The sequence below is a fragment of the Manis javanica genome, chromosome 3 (genome assembly GCF_040802235.1).
Source record: "Manis javanica isolate MJ-LG chromosome 3, MJ_LKY, whole genome shotgun sequence".
Classification (NCBI taxonomy): domain Eukaryota; kingdom Metazoa; phylum Chordata; class Mammalia; order Pholidota; family Manidae; genus Manis; species Manis javanica.
In genome coordinates, this window is record NC_133158.1 from 153,429,260 (window position 1) to 153,450,027 (window position 20,768).

Here is a 20,768-nt window from a genome sequence, read left to right on the forward strand (position 1 = left end):
GAACTGGGGAGGATGGGTGGGCAGGGAGGGATAAGGGGGGGGAAGAAGAAGGGGGGTATTAAGATTAGCATGCATGGGGGGGAGGGAGAAAGGGGAGGGTGGGCTGCACAACACAGAGAGGACAAGTAGTGACTCTACAACATTTTGCTAAGCTGATGGACAGTAACCGTAATGTGGTTGTTAGGGGGGACCTGATATAGGGGAGAGCATAGTAAACATAGTATTCTTCAGGTAAGTGTAGATTAAAAATTTAAAAAAAAAAAAAAAAGAAAGAAAGAAAGAAAAGGGGGATTACTCCTTAACAGGATAAAACTATTGGTAAATCAAAGATCAACGCATGCTTTAAATATCCTTAATGTTGATCACTTAAAGGGTGTCAGATGATCAGCTATGGAGGTACTCTTTTCTGATAATATTCCTTTCTCTTAATTAAAAAAAAAAAAAAAAAGCAGTTACTGTGTGCTGACCTCCAATGAGTTCTGCACAGTGGTATAGAGGGCATGTCAAAGTGTGGGCAAAGGGTCTGTTTGTTTCTACGCAGAAGATCAAGGCCTAGCTTGGATACCCAGAAAATGAACTAAGATACGATATGAGGAGGAGCTTCCGGCATCAGCACTCTCTGGAGGACTCGTGCCGGGGGATGATCATCAAAAAGCCTCCACAGGGATCCGGACGATGCTGCGGTTGTGGCTGCATCCAGCCCACCATCTCCTGGACTTGCCATGAGAAGGAGGAGGGAGATGTCTAGGCTGGCATGTGCATACAGTGAGACAACGAATTTGACTGGATCTGTACTGTTGGAACTCAACCAGGAGTTGGGAGGGGTGCAAGTTGTAGCACCCCAAAATCTCATGACTATAGACTATCTATGGTTAAAAGAACATATGGGATGTGAACAGATCCCAGAAATGGGCTGCTTTAATTTGTCTGATGGTTCAAGTACAGTTGGAAAATATCCATCATATCATAGATAAATTTTCACAAATGCCTAGGGTGCCTAAATGGTTTTCTTGGCTTCACTGGAGATGGCTGGTAATTATAGATTTGCTTTGTTTATGTCACCGTATTCCTATTATGTCAATATGTGTGTGCAAATTAGTTAGTAGTTTAAAACCTATACATACTTAAGGTACTATACAAGAAGATATGTCAAAGAAATAATCAATCCTCCCAAGTTTCCTTCATATGCTACATCTATAGCTTTTCTTCTTCCTTCCTAATTACAAACTTTAAATAGAATTCGTGCCTCATATCGAATTTACCGAGTATCATAATTCCTCCAGGTGGTAAAGATACCTCGAGACAAGTGCTGGGCATAGAAGCCACAGGGCATAAATCTGCAAAGAAGTAAAAAGCTAACCTTTGCAAACAATATGGCTTCTCTCTCACTTACCAACTTTACATTTCCCTGTATGGCCCCGGAAGATGACTGGTTAGCCAGAGACGGGTAAGATTCCTCAAGGGAGGAACAACCTAAGACAGGCACAGTCGCAGGGGGGCCATCAGGTGAGAATTTGGGGATCAACAGAGGTGAGGCTCAGAACCTCACCCCCCCTGCTTTGAGAGAAATCTTCTGCATCCGTGGATGTTTTGCTGCCCTTGTCTAGCCTGGATTAATACTTAGTCCATAGGCACACACCTGATAATCTGATCATCTACATTTGCCTTCTTACAGCACTAAACTATGTTTTCTACCTTTATCTTGCATCTACCTACCACTTCAGCATTTTATTAAAAATAAAAATAATAATAATAATAGGAGAAATGTGGGATCAACATATAAATCAAGTACAAAAATCAAATGAATATTCATATTTGACCTGATGGTTTATAGGTCATATTGCATGATCAAAACCGAAAGTTTCTGTGATGACTGCCCTTGTACTGTTCACCATGTAAGAATTTATTCACTCTGTAAGAATTCGTTCACCATGTAAGAACTTGTTCGTTATGCTTCAGAAGATTGGAGACTGACGAGAATTAGGCTTGAGATGGATTAATGATTGTACATTGAGCATTGACCCCCCTATACTGAATTTTATTGTTGTTAACAACCATTTGATCAATAAATATGAGAGATGCCCTCTCAAAAAAAAAAAAAAGCAACTGTAGCAACTATTCCTGCTCACAACTCTGCACCTTTGCACACACACTTACTTTATGTTTCTCCATAATATGTATGACCTTCAGGCTTACTCATTATTGTGTGGTCCTCCCCCAGTCTAAGCACCATGAGTGAGAGCAGAAACCTTGTATATTGCTGCTTTCCCAGGGCCTACGATGGTGCATATTGTACACACATATATATAAGTACACATTCAATAAATATTTTTTGAATGACTGAATTATTGAGTGTATTAAATGGATGGATGAATAGGAAGTTCTGTAGGGGGCAGGAAGGGGGGTTGGTGCTGGAGTGGTTTGCTTCAGTAAGGATAAAGGGTACCTACTTCTCTGTAACTGCATGGACAGTCCAGTGACAAGAAACAAGAAACACAGGCTTATAGATTGAAAGAGATGGAGTCAAAAGGGCAGTGAAGCTGGGCTTGACCTCAAAAGAACCAGTGAGAGGATATGAAGTCAGGGAGGAGAGAGCAGGAGGACTGAGAGACTTAGGGAAGAGGAGAGTGTTTGCTCATCACCCCTTTCCCAAGGTGGTCTCTGCTGGTTACACAGCAATCGGGGGGAGAGCAGAGAGCATTGCATGTAAAACAGCAAGGGGAAAGATAAAGTGTACGTCAGTGCCAGTCAAGAGGCATTAAACATGTTTTCAGAAATCATCTTTTGAAAGGAGCTTATGGAAAAGAAGGGGGGGACATCTGACATTTCAAAAAATGCCCCTCATAGCTAATTGCTATGATCTGAATGTTTGTGTGCCCCCAAAAGTTATATGTCAAAATCATAAAGCTCAGTGTGATATTAGGAAGAAGGGCCTTCGGGATGTGCATAGGTCATTAGGGTAGAGGCCTCATGAATGGGATTAGTGTTCTTATAAAAGGCTCCCCAGAGAGCTCCCGAGGTCCTTTCAGCAAGTGAAGACACAGCATGAAGACAGCAAGAAAAGAGAGATCTTGAACTAGGAAGTGGACTCTCACCAGACATCACTCTGCCACCACCTTGATCTTGGATTTCCCAGCCTTTAGAGCTGTGTGAAATAAATTTCTGTTGTTTATGAACTACCGAGTCTCTGGTATTTTGTTACAGCAGCAGGCAGGCACATTCTTAATCATTAGCCCTCATTGAGGCAGAGGTTACTATTCTTTGCTTTCATTCTTCCATTATGAACTAGAGCAATGCTTAGCAAAAACACTCTGAAGAGACCTGGTGCCTTCTTCCTGAACAGAGAGCTATCTTCAGCACATTAAAATATTCCACTTGAAATTAGTGAATTCGTGCTGGGGAAAATGCACTCTCTTGCCTTTTTCAAGCTGGTTTGTATTCATAACTATCTTCGGAGAGAAAATGGAACATAAAAAGAGAAACAAAAAAACAAAGAAGCTCAGTGCTTTAGCCTTGCTTTCTCCCAGCGCCCATCTCCTGCTCACAGCCTGATCACCACTCCGCTCTCTGGGAACAGACTTGGAACAGACCTTCCTCCTCTGGAACAAGTCACTCCGTCTATGGAGAAGCAACCGATTGAATTTCATGACCTCTAAGATGTCTTCTAGCATCAAAATGCTTTTTATTGCCCAGAAAAGGGTTGGGCTATTTCTTTTTCTGTTTTTAAACTCCACTTACCTCATTTGTACCTGGACATCTCTACCCACACTTGCCTGTGCTGGCCCTCCTTCCTGCCCAAGCCTGCTGGAATGCTTTTAAATACTTCTGACTCCCCTCTCTGAACACCCACATTCTACCCTTCCTTCCAAAGCAGCTCAAGACAATATTCCCTGAATTTGTCTCTGACTTCCTGCAGTGTGCAGGCAGTTTTCTGCCTCTCACCCCCCTTGTGTCCCGGTGCCCTGATAGCTGGCTGGACTCCTGCCAGCTGCCCAGTGTTGTTGACAGGCAGCAAGGGCAGAGATGTGCCTCTCCTGCTCACTGCGCTGCCATGGCCCAGCACCCAGCAGAGGGCGGGCTTTTAGTGTTCAATAAATGTTGGTTTGATGTGACAGTCATAAAATGTTGCTTAGTGATTCTAGACACCTAACTTCTACCTTCCCTCTCTCTTCAATGTCCTGTTAATACAAGCGCCCTGGGCTGAAAGGCTCATGGCTGGGAGTCCCTGATGCCAGAAACTGACCTGATATTCACAGCTAGACCTCAATATGATTACAAGCTGGTCTGACACAGCTAGCCCATTTTGTTTTCCTGTTGGACAGAAACATTCTGAAAAATTAACAACCTCAGAAAAGGTACTATAGATGGAATGTTTGCGTCCTCTTTAAAGTCTTATGTAAAAACTTAATCTATAATGTGATGGTATTTGGAAGTGGGGCTCTAGGGATGTGATTAGGTCATAAGGGCAGAGCCCTCATGAAGAGGATTACTGCCCTTATAAAAGAGGCCCCAGGGAGTGCCATGTGAGGGCAGAGTCAAAAAACAGGTCTATGAATCAGGAAGTAGTTTCTCACCAGACACCAAATTTGCCACCCCTGGTCTTAGCCTTCCAACATCCAGAACTGTGAGAAATAAACGTCTAGTGTTTATAAGCCACACCGTTTATGCTATTTTGTTATAATACCCCGAACAGAGTAAGACATAAGGTTACTCTGAAGCCATGATTAAATGAAACAAAACAAAGCCATTTTGTAGTTTTGTCTAAGACCAGACAAAAATAAGGTCACTGTGCCAACTCATAGAATGCCCCCACTTTCTGACAGCATCCAATTCTGAGCAAAACCCTGCCTCCTTAGACTTTCTCCCAAATCATCTAACCACAGCCTAAACGATTCTTTCTAACATTCTCTTACTAAGATACCTTGCTGCTTGCTATAAGCAATAAACCAATTTATCTAATTACGTATGTGTTCCTGGTGGTCTCTGGCTGAAATGCCCTGACAGTTGTAGGCAGTCATTTCACATTCGTGGATGTCCACAAACATCCTAGGGGTGTTATTATTCCCAATTTACACCCAGGAAACGAAGGCCTAAAGAGGTCAGGTGATTTAGGAGAGATCATACAAGGGGATGTCTCAGCCTAACCCTGGTCACTTAACGTGAGGGTCAGTCCAGGCCCTGTTCACAGCACCCGGATGGCCTCTGCCGCGTTTTCACTTCCTGTCAAGCAGCAGAAACATTTCTTTCTCGAGAGTCCTCTGAAAGGAAGCTGAACTCTACAGCGAAGGTGGACATTCCAAACTGGGTGGGAAACAGATGTCTGTTACATTACTTTGTGTACCGCTTTGTGTACACAAATATTTTACAAAATTTTTAGTTAAGTACAAGGAACTGAAAACAAAGCCTAGATGGCCAAACGTGGAAGGGAAGGAAAGGAGGAATGGAGGAAAGGGGGGAGGGGGGAAGGGATGGAGGGAGGAAGAAGCAATAAACAGGACCTGGACCAGACCGAGGCACTCCTCGCGCGCAAAAATCTCACTAATATTTAAGGCAATATTGTTAAAAATCAAATCCGCAAACTACAACCCAAGGGCCAGTGCCTGTTTTGTCAATAAAGTTTTATCGTTAGGTCCCAACCAGCATCTGTCTACCCAAAGACCAAACTCAAGCATCAGCCATACAAAGTGGCCTTCTGGGTGCAGCCGCTCCTCCACCCGCTCAAACCCAGAGAGACTGGCCCCAAAGGAAGGAAGACCGTTTTGCTGCAGGTTGCTGGGGGTCTCTGAGACCGCGGAGAGCTGGTGCGAAAGGAGACTGCCGGCCGGGCTCCGCTCAGAGGCTCTCAGCCCCTCGCCGCCCTTCTCCCCGCCCCGCCGACCCTCGGGGCGAAGGGGTCCTGCCGCTTTAAATCCCCCAGGCTCGGGGCCGCGCGCCCGGCAGTTGCCCAGGGAGACGGCGGCCCTGACGCCACCGGGCGCGCGTCCAGGCCCGGTCCGCCCGCGGCGTCGGCCCCGAGCCGCCGAGACCCCGTTTCCCGCCCGCTGTGGCCAGCTAGCACCGCGTCGCAGCCTCAGAAAGGCCGCGATGGAGGAGGGCCAGGAGCCAGAGGTGGAGGAGGAGGAAAAGGAGAAGGCGGCGAGGGACAAGGTGGCGCTCCACCGGACGTCCAGCGACGAGTACTTCTCGGACATGAGCGACGGCGCTGAAAGCAATGGGGACGATGACTTGCACCGCCCCCGCCTAACCAGCGTCGTCAGCCCCAGCCTGAGCCCGACGCCGACGCCGTTGCCCAGCGGGACGACGGGCCTCCTGTGCAGCCCGACGACGAGCAAGACCTCATCTTCGACCGTCTCGCCCCAGAAAAGTACCCGCCCTGCGCGCCCCTTCCTCCATGGCTCCCGACCCCTAGGGGGCAGCTGGTTCCACGACTGCTGAGCTGTAGTCTACAGGGGTGCCTGGTTTCTAAAAACGTGCACACTCCGGTCTATCTCCCCTCTCCTCCCTTCTGCCAAAGGCACTAAAATCTCGGTTGGGCCGTTGTGCTGGTTCACGATTTAAGAAATAGATGAAACGCTTGGTGAAACTGGAAACTTGGGCCGTGCTGTACTGAGGCTCACATCTGTGGGCCGTCAGGCAATAATCGCGTTCTCTCCCCGTGCCGCTGTGTGTGTGTGTGTGTGTGTGTCTCTCTCTTTCTCTGTCACTCACTCACACACACACACACACACACACACGCACACACCATACAAGAACTGCTCTATGGAAACAGTCGGACAAAAACAATTCGATTTTGTGTTTAACTTACTGGACTATAACCATTCCAGTCACTTTCTTAAAAAGAGTAGAGCAGTTATTTGGGTAGGATTCTCAATCCCCCAGTATGGCATTTTGGCCAGGATCATTCTCTGGGGGGGGGGGCGGGGTTGTGTGTGTGTGTGTGTGTGTTGGGGGGTACGAAGATTGTGTGTGTGTGTGTTGGGGGGTGCGAAGATGCTGTCCTCTGCAGTGTGTGTGTGTGTGTGTGTGTGTGTGTGTTGGGGGTGTGAAGATGCTGTCCTCTGCAGTGTGTGTGTGTGTGTGATTTATGGCAGTCAAAAGCCAATGTCGCCTGGGCAGGGAGGAAGAGGGGTGGGATTGTCCCTTTGAGAACCATTAATTCAGAGGGAGTGACTAAATTTTTTAATGTTTTATTCAACAGGTTTTCCTAAAATATTTCAGACATTTAAGAAAGACATGTCTAAAATAAATTTAGATAGGTAAGAAAATGTTTTCAGTTTTCGCATTATTAGTTTTTGAAACTAATGATATTACCTTTTGTATATATATATGTCAGGAAGTAAAGTAAAAAAATATATCTGGGGCATTGACAACTAACTTATTTTAAAAAGGTTTTTTTAAATTTTAATCTACACTGTTAGACACTTTGGATGAGTTAGAGAAAAGGTACCTGCCCATCCCAGGCTTATTACCTACCTGTACTGATGACATATCCACTTATTAATACAACACAAAATAATAACTGCCATGTGTACAACAGTAAGTGCTATGAATTATCTAGGACCTGTATTTAGTATCATATTGGCTAAATGTGAGGGTGATTAAAGATACCTTCTGTGGAAGAGAGTGGAAATTATGGTCTTCCCTTTTTTTCTTGTTGCTATTAGCCTTCAAACACTTTACTAGGAAGACACCAAAGAAGCACCCTTTGGAACATCAGAGATCTTCCCTGAAATCTGAGTCCACCAAACCCGAGTCCACAATCTTGAATTACTCTTCACCTAAGCTTTGCTTTTACAAGAAGCAACTGTTAAACTCTTAAGCATAAAGAGAATTACTCTGTCCCATGAACACATTTTTATTTATCCTTTTAATTCAACTTTTTAAGACTTTATATATGCATGGTTAAAATGTTAAAGTATACAAAGGTATAAGATGAAAAACTCCATGCCCTTCTCTACAGCCGCCCCATCCACACCAGAGGTAACATACTGTGAAGTTTGTTTAGTTTCCCATGTAATTTTAAATAGTGTATTTTCATTCCTTGTCTTACCAAGTTTTGATGTAACTACTGACTTTCCTAAATCAAATGCTTAATTTCTCTTCATAAAATACCCTAATAAGATGCTTCTTTTATATTTCAAAGCATTCTTTGGTGAAATTGGTGTGATTGTGTTTTTAAGGAAATCTGTCCTTAAAAGTCAAAAAAGGCAATCAATATTGACTTATCTTCTATTTTTAATTGCCCTCTTACTATGCTGCTTGAAAATAGGGCAAACTTTAGGATGCAGATGAATGTGGGGAAACACAAGTTTTGGAGCCAAATGATTCTGGGCCCCATCTGTGTCTGCCTCACGTGATTTCTGAGAGGTTCCCTTGAGCTTCAGTTTCCTTGCCTGTAGAAAGCAAATATTAATAGCTGCCTTGATTGAGTTTTGTAAAGCTAAAGGATATACTGTGAGTAAAACTACTATATATGTGCTACTACATAGTAAGTTCTCAGTAAATGTTAATTTTGTTGTTGTCCTCGCTCATTTGGGATCTTTACACCAAATTTCAGAAGCAATCTTTGGTGTTACTTTAAGGAAGGCGAAGAGACCTAGATGAATAATGGGTTGATTTTGTTAATCATAGAAATGGAAAAAATCCAAACACTAAATGTGGTCTATGGATTGTTCTTCAATGTTCCTTTACTCTTGGTCCCTGTACCTTGTTTCTCTGAGAGGTGAGATAACAGGACTCTCCAGAGACTTGCACAGGTGGCTCTGGCAAAGGAGTTCTTCACTTACTCTAGGACACAGTCATTTCAGAATTCAAACACCCCAATGAAGCAATACGCCGAGGAACAAAGCATCAACAAAGAAGGTGGAAACATTTAGAGAACTGAGAACGGTCAAAAAGTGACAATCCCAAAACTGCCTCAATTCTTTCGTTTGATCATTTTAGAAAAGCCAGCAAGTTATGACAAAAAAAATGAAATTCAGCGAGGCAAAGGAACGTGAAAAGCAACAGTTATTGTTCACTTATTTACAGCAGTAACTAGTGAATTTTAACTAGTAAAAGTAAATAAATTCTTGCCTTCCTATCATGTCAATGATAACTCAAATAACTGATTAAACTACTTAGAGAAAGAATAGATTGTTTTAATTGCAGTGCAGTTAACTTCAGCCCTTTCAAAAGAGTTTGGATTATTTTTAAGCTATTTTAAATGAATAATATGTTCTCATTCAACTAATGTTTAAACAATTTTTAAATTCAAGTCAATGTTTAAAGAAACACCATCCCTGCCACCACCATCACCATCACACGTGCACAGAGAGAGCAGTAGTAATTTACTCCCTGAGGGAAAAGTATGGTATCGGGAGCTCCTGGCATTTAGAAAGGCATACTTCCCAAAGAATAGATATGATGCGAACACACTGTGCCTGACTTTACCTAAGAGATAAGAATGAGGGGTAATATTTCAAAGAAAATAGAACTCAGGATCTTTGTTGCATATTTATTATTTGATTGCTAACTGTACTATAGAAGAACTCCTAACAACTCTGTAGGTATGCTGAAAACTAACATTTCATCTAAATTTCAGAACCACCTATTACAATTTATATCCAGGAGTTCCAATATCAGTACAAACAGAAGAAAGTTGGCTTCAAGAAATGTCCAACAAAAAGGAGTCAAGTGAGTAGTTTGATTTCTTAGCTTCTGCTGGGAGATGGGATTCTGCACTGGAAAGTGAGTGGGTATAAGCAGCCAGCAGAGCTAGGTTCGAATCCCAGCCCCAGCACAAACTAACTTGCATTAACCTCATTGAGTCTCCATTTCCTCAGGTGTTTATCGTAATAATACTTCTGTCGCAGGATTGTTATGAAGATCAAAATGTGATTACCTAAACCCCTTAGCACTAGTCTTTAATAAGTGGTAGCATTTATTTCACATAAAAAGTAATTGCCGCAGAGAAGACAAGTAGTGACTCTATAGCATTTTACTACGCTGATGGACAGTGACTGTAATGGGGTTTGTGGTGGGGACTTGATAATGGGGGTAATCTAGTAACCACAGTGTTGCTCATGTTATTGTATATTAATGATACCAAAATTAAAAAAAGAAAATAATTGCCATTATATTTTGATACATATCTTACTTTTTATTATAGAAGTAATAACTTAGGCACACTGTTTTTAAATGTCAAACCATTAAGAAAGATAATGTAAAAAAAGTTTTAAGTTACCCTGGAATATTCCTCACAAGTAATCATTATGAATCATTACGAATAGCCTTTCCTGTTATATCTTATTCATCAGGTGCTTATTGAGCACCTACCATGTGCCAAGCACCTGTCTTAGGGTAGGACCCATTCTAGGGAAATGGCAGTGTACAAAACAGACAAAACCTGTCTCAGTGACCCTCTATTAAAGTGTGGAGGTGGAGGTTAGGACAAGATCAATAATATACAAAATAAGTAAGGATATAATACATTAGGTGATGTAAGTGCTAAGGAGATAAAACAGGGAAAGGGACGGAAAACATTGGATGGGAGACATGCAGGCTCACACCGGACGCTCACGGAAACCTTCACTGAGAAGCTGAAGTATTCGAGCAAGGACCTCAGGGACATGAGAGAGTGATCCAGGATGATCTCTGGGAAGAGTGTACAAGGCCCAGTGCCTCCTAGAAGGGCGAGTGCCTCCTAGAACAAGGAGGTGGCCAGTGTGGCTGCAGCGGAGTAAGGAGGTGAATCCCAGTGGATAAGGTCAAAGAGAAACTGAGGAGCAGATCTTCAGTGATAATGAAGTGGAACGTCATGGAGGATTTGCACAAAGGAGTGACAAAATCTAACAAAAATGGACCAAATATTAAAAAGATGTTCATTATTCCCAAATTTATCTATATAGTCAGTATAACCCTGATGGGATTTTTCAGTGGGATTTGACAAGCTGATTCTTATCAAAGGTCATGCTTTGCAGTGTTAAAAGATAAACTGAGGCATTTTCAAATTTTTAAGAGTTTATCTGAGCAAACAACAGTTGGAATGGGATCGCTGGAAGCGTCTGGAGGACTCCACGGATGAGCTAGGGGAGAGATTTTTTTAGAGAAGACTTGGGAGTAGACGAGGCAATTATTTGGCTCTATAGGTTAAGCAGTGCGTTAATCGGGGAAACCTAGTGGGCTATTTGTGACTGGTTGTTCTTAACCTTGAGGCCTTTACAGAAATTGACTCTGGCAAAGATTTCAGTTTTCTTATGCAGGCTGCCAAGACACGAGAGCTGCTTCATCTACTGGCTGCCTCGTTTGATCACTTCAACAGCGGAATCTAGTGCACTGCTCCATTTTTTTCAGATCTTTTACAGTATTTTTTTAATATGGGACTCCTATGCAGCTCTTATTAGTTTATTCCTACCTATTTTATAGTCTTTTACTGATGTAACGATTCTTTTTTTCTATTGTTAACTGGTTGTCAACATAGAGGAAAACTATTGATTTCCGTGTATTCATCTAATATCTGACTCCTTGCTAAATTTCTTATTAAATCCACTAATTTGTCCATTGAAAGTCTACTAGACAATTATATTTCCTATGAATAATGGCAGTTTTATCTCTTCTTTGATTTTTTCATTTAGTGTTTCATGGACATCTTTTCATGTCAGGAAAAACTGATCCGAGTCTTTGAAACCACTGCATAGTACTTCCTTATATACAATTATTCTGACTTATGTCATAAATCTGATTGCTACCTATTTACGTTGTTTGGTTTGGCTTGGTATTTTCAGGTCTTCCTTATAACAAATCATGCCTTAATGAAAATTTTCATGCATTCATCTTTTTTATACCTGTGCTGCCATGTCTGTTGGACAAAATACCTAAAAATTGTTTCAAATATTCCAAGAAGTGTCTTATCTTCTGAAGCCTCTCTCTTTGTCCAACAGCAGTCTTTGCTGTCTCTGGCTCTGCTGGGAAAGTGAATCAGCCGTGTGCCTTTACCTCTGTCCCACTGTAGGTTGTTCTGACTGGTTTTCATCATTCCAGTTCTATCTGCTTACATCTTCTAGACATTTACTTCAAGTTGCTGGTGTGTTGATGGCTGCGTTCCCCATTTCCAGTACTGCCCTAGAATCTGTGGAGGGAATAATCCTCATGGTTTAGTTCACTGGAACTGCAACCCCAGACTCCTGAACCTGAGAAATCTTTCACAGAATAACAGACACCAAATAACAGAATAGTATGTTAAAAGGGCAGAAAACAAAAGGGTCAGTGAACCATGATTATAATCAAGTAAAATATGCATCCATGCAATATTCTAGGATTAGAAAGGAACAGGGAATCATTTTTTAATGTGATACATTAGTGGTGAGCATCCTGTGTTCCTTACTGTTGATAAAATGTTATGCGGAAAATGCAAAATATTAAAAGATAAAACAAACACAACCAAGGGTACTTTTCTTTCCAAAAGGTTTATTTTCTTTTATATTAACCTGTTTTCCTACCTTGTCAGAATTGATGACAAATGTACACTCTTTTCACAGGGAAGAAACCACCCTCTGTAATAAAAGAATGCAAACCTGAAGGCCCAGCTGTGAAGTTAAGAGGTAATGGCTGCTTGGGATCATGTCCTCTGCTGGCAGAGGCAGACTGCCTTTAGAGAACCAACCAGCCTTCACTTGGACGGTGCCCACCCTTGAGAAAAGCCCTCCTCTGGGAATATATGCAAGAAGGTGGTGAGAAAGTAGGATTTCAGGACATTTAAACAGAGCATGTGACATGCTAGTGTTATTGAAAACCAGTCCTTGTCACCAGAGTCACAACACAAAACACTTTGACAAGGTTTTGAGGAAAGGAAAAGAATAGTTTAATAATTTGCCAGGAAAGGAGGGAGTGGCAGGCTTATGCCTTAAAGAACCCCTGTGCCCCCGAAGCACAAGGAGTTAGGGCCTTTAAGGGGGAAATCGTGGGAGAGAGGCTGTGGTATTCATGACCACAGACACAAACAGTAGCAACCTGCAAGGAGCCCAGCAGACCTTCTTGCACCCATTCAATTGCTTTTTGTTTTTCTTACTACTTCCTCCTCGGTACTTGGGACAGGATGTCTTGGTTTCTGCAAAATCAGCTTTCTGCCTTATATCTGACCCTAAGACTCAGAAAATAAGGGGAACAAAAAGAAACTGCCACCTGTTCATGGTAACAGGGTTTTGGGGGCTACTTGAGTTTGTTTTCCAGTTAATGTTGGTGTTGAATTTTAAACACAGGGATTAGTTCAGTTTTCCTCTGTTACACTAGGATCTGCAAACTAGAGAAAATGGCATACACCGCACAAAGGTTTTGAACTTTCCTTCTAAGTCTGTCCTTTTCCCTTCAGAAAAATGGGTAATTAATCCAGAAGAGTCCAAACTGAATATTTTATGTGAGTTGGAGGTAAGACATGTTTGTCAGTCCAATAACATAATGTGCCCATGTTAAAGAATCACTTATTCAATCTTCAATTTTCTCTCTCTCTTTTTAAAATTTAGTTTGAGGAAGACTACCTAACCCTGTTCGAGCCTTCTCTGAGAACATTACCTAGTGTTGGGCCACCACCCATTCTGGCGTTCAGACAAGAGAGTTCCAGTTTAGGCATTAACTTCAAGGTGATTTTAATCCATATTTTTTCTTACTATAATAAATGAGATAATAAAAAGCCACATAATGGCTTGCACAAAAGGCAGTGAAGACTTAAAAGAAAAAAGCAGGCAAAGGGGTCATTTACTTGGAATAGCACTAAGGATAGCTCTATTCATTTCCGAGGGCTGCTGTAACAAAGTACCACCAACTGGGTGGCTTAAAATGACAGCAGCTTATTGCTTCACAGTTCTGAAAGCCAGAAGTCCAAAATCAAGTACCAGGAAGTTGTCTCCTACCGGCCAGGGAGCAAGCACCCTTCCTTGCCCCTCCCTCACTGCTGCTCCAGGTCGTCAGTCCTCCGGAGGGCTCGGGGCAGCATCACTCCAATCTCGCCACAGTTGTCCCAGCATCTTCTGTGTGTCTGTATCCAGGTGTCCCTCTTCTCCATGGACACCAGTCATACTGGATTAGGGCTGACCCTAATGACCTCTTCTGGAGTCCATCTGTAATGACCCCATTTCTAAATAAGGCCACAGTCACAGGCACCAGGGGTTAGGACTTCAATATCTTTTCAGGGGACACAATTCAACCCATAACAGTGGCCATAAAGCCTGGGAACATAGGTGAACATTTGCTGTGTTTGTGTTTGTTAAGTGACCAGTTAATATGCCTGTGCTTGATGATCAAGGGAAAGGCCACCTGGTAATTCCGACAGGATGGCACACCACCCCAGTGCAGCAGGTGGTGGGGGACTGACTGGGGGCAGGATCATCTCCTAACTGGTCCGGCCCGGCTCTGTGGAGGGAACTGCACACTCCCGGGTCGGAGCCCCCTTGGTTGCTCCTTCTGGGACACACTAAAGGCGCAAGCTTATTCACTGAAAACAGTGAGGCAGTGCGTGGCCATGTGCGGGCAGAGCCGGCGGGGACGCGGTGTGGGTGCGCTGACATGTCCCCACCGCCATTTTGTGCAGCACACTGAACTATGCAACTCCAAAAATAGGCAGCCCACTAAACACATCATGTAATAGAACATTAACCAACATTTACTGTTTATATTTGCCCAGGTTTCTCAACCCTATGGTCACCCTCCTCAGGTTGACTCCTCAGGTTGAGACTCTTTATTTAAACATGAGACCTTCCCTTTTCTGAACCACAGAAGTTTGTATCCAGAGAAGTTTCTTGAGCTTTCTTCCCCTGACGCCCAGAAACAGCCCGAACATGAGGAGAGCTTTGCGGCCTTTTTTCCAGGGAGTTGTCCCCGCACTGGCACGTGGGCAGGGTGGGCTCCTCCTGCAGCTCAGCAGGTCTTTCAGGTCCTCTAGGTGGGACTTGGATACTAGCCTAGTTCTGAGGCAGCAGCGGCTGGCTTGCAGCTCGCCTCTAGCCACACCCTCTTCAGGTACAGGGTCCAAACCTTTCATGATCTTTTGAAGACCTTGCTTTATGCCCAAGTGAAGGGTGAAGGGACCATGGGATGAGGAGTTCATCACCCAGACCCTTGTGTGGAGCAGGTTGCAGATGACCTGGCAGTGCCACACTCTGTGCCCTACTCCATCATCTGGTGGCCATCCTAGGTTTTTTACTGCCATTTCTCTATTGCAGGGCTTTATTCCCCAAGTGTTCTGCTTTCAGCAATGTGCAGCGCTTACAACCAGGCAGTTTCAGGGGCCTAATGACATTGGACCTTATTCTAGGGTGGTGAATGCGTGGCTGCCCTGTACACCTCGGCCACCCTTTAGTCCCACAGTGGCCATTTTGCCATCCCCAAGAGAATGGTTTCCATGGCAAATACAGATGTCCTGGAAGTGCTCGTGACCTGCAAGTCCTGTGTGATCTGGGTCTTTTCCTGGAGGCCTGTGCTGATGAGGCTTGACCGCTCGCCTGCCCAGGAGCCTCTGTAGTCATGAGCTAAGATCACTAACACAACTGTAGTGTCAGCCCCTCGCTGAGTCACCTGAGCCCCTAACTCCCTTTTACTACCCCTGGTCTCCTCCAACTCCTCCTGAATCAACTTCACAGCACAGACAGGAGAATTCGGGACTGCAACCTGGGCTTCCCCTTGAGAAAGGACTCTGATTTAGGACGTTGATCATTGTAAATGGTGGCTGACATACTAATGAAAAGACTTCTTCCTACCAGTCACTTTTTGAAAGAGTTTATGATATTCAAACACCTTAGACCACCTGCATAAGTCTAGTATGTGTTATCCTTTGTCCCTTGCATCTAGTTACACACTGTATGTCCTCCTCCCCTACAAGGGACTGTGATGTCAACAGTAAAGGCATTTCTGCAGCTTTGTTCTTATGCTGAAGAGGCATCTTAAAGACACACACAGCTCCTGATGGCTCAGCTGTGCTCTGGCACCAGGCAGAGGCCCTCAGAACACTACCTCAGCCTTCTCCGTCCTCAGCAGCCCTTAAATAAAAATGATGTCTCATTACTGGAATATACCGATCTTGCTGGCTTGGTGCCTTCTGGTAAAGGTTTTCAACCCTCTGAAAGTTCCCTATCAACTATTACTGGGAGACCCCAACATGTCTGACAGTTGTTCCCAAGCAGATTTGCACACCTGCCACCAGTGCTGCTGTCCTCCTAGACACTTGCTGGCCCTGCCCAGAGCCCTGGCTCCTCTTGTTCTCAGAGGCTCAGGGCATTCGTGTGGGTACTCCATCATATCTTTTCTTCTCTCTGAAGGAAGAAGAGGAGGAGTTATCACCCAAATGTGAATTTTGTGGGAGTGATCTAAGAACATTTCTTTCCAATGTGGATCTTTACTCTGACTACGATAGCTTCGAATCAATAGAACATGTAAGTTCTATAGCTGGCTTACTCAGGAAACAGTGATGTTTTTAAATTCCATTTTTAAACTTATGTATTATTTTCTTCTGCATTGCCATTTTTAGAAGAGTAATCTGTTAGCTGTTGGGGAAATGCAAATCATAACTACAGTGGATCCCATTTCACACCCACTATGATGGCTATCATCAAAAAGACAGATAACAACAACTGTTGACAAGCATGTAGAGAAGCTGGAACCCTCACACACTGCTGAAGAATATAAAATGGTTCAGCTACTTTGGAAAATAGTTGGGCAATTCCTCACAAAGTTAGACCTACCACATAACCTAGCAATTCCAACCCTAGGTATATATGCAAGATATTGGCAACATATGTACACACAAAACTTGTATACAAATGTTCATAGCAGCACAATTCATAACAGACAAAAAGTGAAAACCCAAATGTCCATCAACTGATGAATGGGTAGGTAAATGTGGTATATCCATACAGTGGAATATTATTCAGCCATTAAAAGAAATTATGTACTAATATATGCTACAACATACATGAACCTTGAAAACATTATGCCAAGTGAAAGAAGCCATTCACGAAGTAAAATTATATGATTCCATTTATATGAACTGTACAGAATAGGCAAAGCTAGAAAGATAGAAAAGAGATTAGTGGTTGCTGGGAGCTGAAAGAAGAGGATAAAGTGATTATTAATGGGTACAGGTTTCATGTTCTAAAATTGATCTTGGTGATGGTTACACAACTCTGTGAATATACTAAAAACTATAGAATTTTATAGCTTAAATGGGCAAATGCTATGGTATTTGAATTATATCTAAGTAAAGCTGTTACTAAAGAGAAGTTAGTATAGATTGTTATCGAAATCCTATTAGCTATTTTTGGTTTTCCCCCCTCTAATTAACTGCATCTTGGACTGATGAGATGAAAACAACTTCTTTATTTTTCAGGCCCCTTGTTGCAGTTATTTCCAAAATCTGATTGACCACATCTATGAGGAAAAACAAAAAATCCAAAGCTGCAAAGCCGAATTAATCTCTATTGGCCTTCACACAGCCCATGGCAGTGAAGCTGATAGACTCAAAGCAAAGGAAAAAGCCCTGGCGAGGTAACATTGAGCCTTTGATATTGAAATTCAGATAGGCCCCCTTGGAGAGCTTTTTGTAAAATGAACCTTGTTTTTTTGCAATATATAATTTTGAAGATAGTTCCCAGTGAAGAAACAAAAATTGCCCAAAGCAAGCCTATTACAATTCCTGGTGGATGTTATGAGATTCAGAAGCTCCCAGAAACTCTATGAACTCACTGATTTAAAGTAGAAATTTACCAATCACAAATTTTTTAGGGCAATTCAGAATTCCTACAGTGGGGAAATTTGTCCACTAAGCAGAGTACAGTTTCATGTGCACTGATAAGTGACTGGATTCATAAGTAATAACAGATAAAAATAACAAGGAATGGCATTTAAGCAATTAAAATGTGTAGTATTCTGTTTTAAACTTCAGCTGTATTTATGCATCACATTTTTTGGTTGTGTAGAAAACAGGAGCAACAAATGGCCAGACAGTTTGCAATAACAAATGAACAGACTACTTTCTCTGAAGAAGGTGAGTGCATCAGTGCTGACGTTACAGATCAGTTGTTCATCAGAAAGCTCATCGTATGACCAAGAGCTAAAATTAGCATATTTAAAAAATAATATTTATATGTTTTATTTCACCCAATGCATCAGTCAAATGACTCAGAAGAATCTTAATCTAGATGAAGTTAATTAGAGGGGGGAATAACTGATGTTTCAGGTCTCTGGCTTTTGAAGTTCTTAATCAGTAGCTCATTGTGTTATTGATTGGAATAAATTGGCGACCTCTGTAGAGCACTTTATAGATTAGCTATAAAGAGTTTTGAGTTCATTGTCTCTTGTTTTTGTTTTATTAAGCACACATTCCATTTTGTTTTCTAGCTGGGATATCAGAATCTGTCAAAAGTAATTCATATTCCTTTCTTCATATATGGTTTCTATCAGTTGGCCAGTATAGCTCTGGTACTGGTACAATTGAAGGAGCATTGATTTTAGAACCAGAAGTTCTGGATTTATATCTTAGTTTTTTCCTTAAGAGCTGTATGATTTAGGGTAAATTACTTAAACTTCTGAGCTGGGATATCAGAATCTGTCAAAAGTAAATCATATTCCTTTCTTCATATATGGTTTCTATCAGTTGGCCAGTATAGCTGTAGTACTGGTACAATTGAAGGAGCATTGATTTTAGAACCAGAAGTTCGAGATTTATATCTTAGTTTTTTCCTTAAGAGCTGTATGATTTAGGGTAAATTACTTAAACTTCTGAGCACTGGACTCCTCTTCTACCACCCAGAGCTATTGAAAAGATACTTTGAGAATATATTTTTTGTTTAGTTTACTTTTCAACTAAATTCCTAGTATAAAGTTCCATATTGAATTGTTTCCTACTACGTAAGGCCAGAAAAAATCCCACTTACTGAAAAATCATTTTTCTTCTTTAAACGAAGGAATGTTCTCATTTTTTAACAAAAGAAGCCCTCACTTTAACTTAATGGTCCTCATTTTTCTTCCATTAAAAAAGTGTGATGAAGCATTTTATTAAAAATAAAAATAATAATAGTAAAGGGAGAAATGTGGGATCCATATATAAATCAAGTATAAAAATCAAATGAATATTCATATTTGACCTGATTGTTTATAGTTCATAATGCATGATCAAAACCAAAAGTTTCTGTGATGACTGCCCTTGTACTGTTCACCATGTAAGAACTTATTCACTATGTAAGAATTTGTTCACCATGTAAGAACTTGTTCGTTATGCTTCAGAAGATTGGAGACTGACGAGAATTAGGCTTGGGGTGGATTAATGATTGTGCATTGAGCATTGACTTCCCTATACAGAATTTTATTGTTGTTAACAACCATTTGATCAATAAATATGAGAGATGCCCTCTCAAAAAAAAAAAGTGTGATGAATCAATGCATTTGTAATAAAGTTTGAAATTTCATTTCTGAAGAGAGGTTTTGGAAAATTTAAAACATGTATGCACTTTAATGTGATTCTTTTCCCATTAGATTCAAAGAACTTAAAAAAAATTTCTTATCAACTTTCCATGGATATTCCAGAAAAAGAGCTAACTGATGACAGGCTATTTGATTATGAACTAAACAACAGAAACATATCCATTGTTTGTTGTGATTCTAGGATAGCATGTGGAAAGGTAATTACCTTGTGATTTTTTTTTTTTACTTGGTATTCTTTAAAAATCAGTTTCACCTAAAATTATATGACAGCCAAGACAGTTTGGCTACATGATACATTTAACTTCTTGTTAAATTGTACAGACTTGGACTTTGAAGTTCTACCGGGCTTTATAACAATGCTTTACCTATATTTTATGGGGGTGCTATTTTGGTTAAAGCCTTTTTACTGTAAAATGTTAAGGAACATTTGGACCTTTAGAAAACTAAAAAGGGGAGAAAATCACCAAAAGTCTCAGGCACTTCCCAAAAATCACTGTCAATATTTCTATATCTGCACTGCCCAATACAATAGCTATACCTGGCTATCTAAATTTAAAATAGTTAAAATTGAATAAAATTTAAAATGTAATCCTTTAGTCACACTAGTCATGTTTCAAGTGCTAAACAGCTGTGTGTGATTAATGGTTACTGGATTGCAGTGCACGTATAGAACATTTTTATGGTCACAAAAGTTCTATTAGCACTGTTTTAGAGTTGTTTTATGCATAGTTTTTCATTTACATATGTGCAATTATATAACATGTAATTTTTATCTTTTAGCTTAATTATTTAAAAAATTCCATAATATTATATACTTATAATACAATAACTCATTTTAATATCTTATGTGCATTTTCGCTATTATTGGACATACAGTTTGTTAACAGTTCTTTAAATACGAAATAACATTGTTTTGAATATCTGTGTATAAATTTATTTTTATATTAGGTCCTGAGAATGAATTCCTAGAAGTTAGATTATGGAGATCAGGTTTGTTTCTCTTGGGTGATGTAGAATTTAAGGGGCAGCAGTGAACTGAAGTGCTTGATGGAATCAAATCCAATCCTGTCTGGAAGATGGTTACTCATCCAGCCCTCAAATTACTCCTACTAATTATCTTTCAAGTTAAATTATGAGCACACAATGAAAAATACTCAAAAATACAAGGAAACTGAACACCACAGTTGGAAATCCAGAGGAACAATATCCAATAAGAAAAAAAGACCTGCAAACACTTTGGAATTTGAAATAATCTATCTATATTTATGAAAATAAAAGATCAGTTTGAAGACATATGGAGATAACAGAAAACTATAAAATGC

The 20,768-nt window shown here is 41.3% G+C and overlaps 2 protein-coding genes across 2 annotated transcripts in view; one reads left to right on the forward strand and one right to left on the reverse strand.

The window, feature by feature from the left end:
* The first annotated feature begins 5,603 nt into the window (after positions 1–5,603).
* ERICH6 (glutamate rich 6) overlaps positions 5,604–20,768 on the forward strand; it is a 44,671-nt gene continuing 29,506 nt past the window's right edge. Inside the window, exons 1-10 of the mRNA XM_073232216.1 lie at positions 5,604–6,364; positions 7,199–7,256; positions 9,584–9,675; positions 12,519–12,581; positions 13,349–13,404; positions 13,500–13,616; positions 16,287–16,400; positions 17,354–17,511; positions 17,943–18,010; positions 19,498–19,643. Of these exons, the coding sequence (XP_073088317.1) occupies positions 6,085–6,364; positions 7,199–7,256; positions 9,584–9,675; positions 12,519–12,581; positions 13,349–13,404; positions 13,500–13,616; positions 16,287–16,400; positions 17,354–17,511; positions 17,943–18,010; positions 19,498–19,643 (1,152 nt within the window). The 5' untranslated portion in view covers positions 5,604–6,084. The remainder of the gene's footprint in view (positions 6,365–7,198; positions 7,257–9,583; positions 9,676–12,518; positions 12,582–13,348; positions 13,405–13,499; positions 13,617–16,286; positions 16,401–17,353; positions 17,512–17,942; positions 18,011–19,497; positions 19,644–20,768) is intronic.
* Positions 13,720–20,768, reverse strand: part of SELENOT (selenoprotein T) — a 77,134-nt gene continuing 70,085 nt past the window's right edge. Inside the window, exons 6-7 of the transcript XR_012129452.1 lie at positions 16,162–16,280; positions 13,720–14,093 (exon numbers count right to left, since the gene is read on the reverse strand). The gene's annotated coding sequence lies outside the window, so the exon portion shown is untranslated. The remainder of the gene's footprint in view (positions 14,094–16,161; positions 16,281–20,768) is intronic.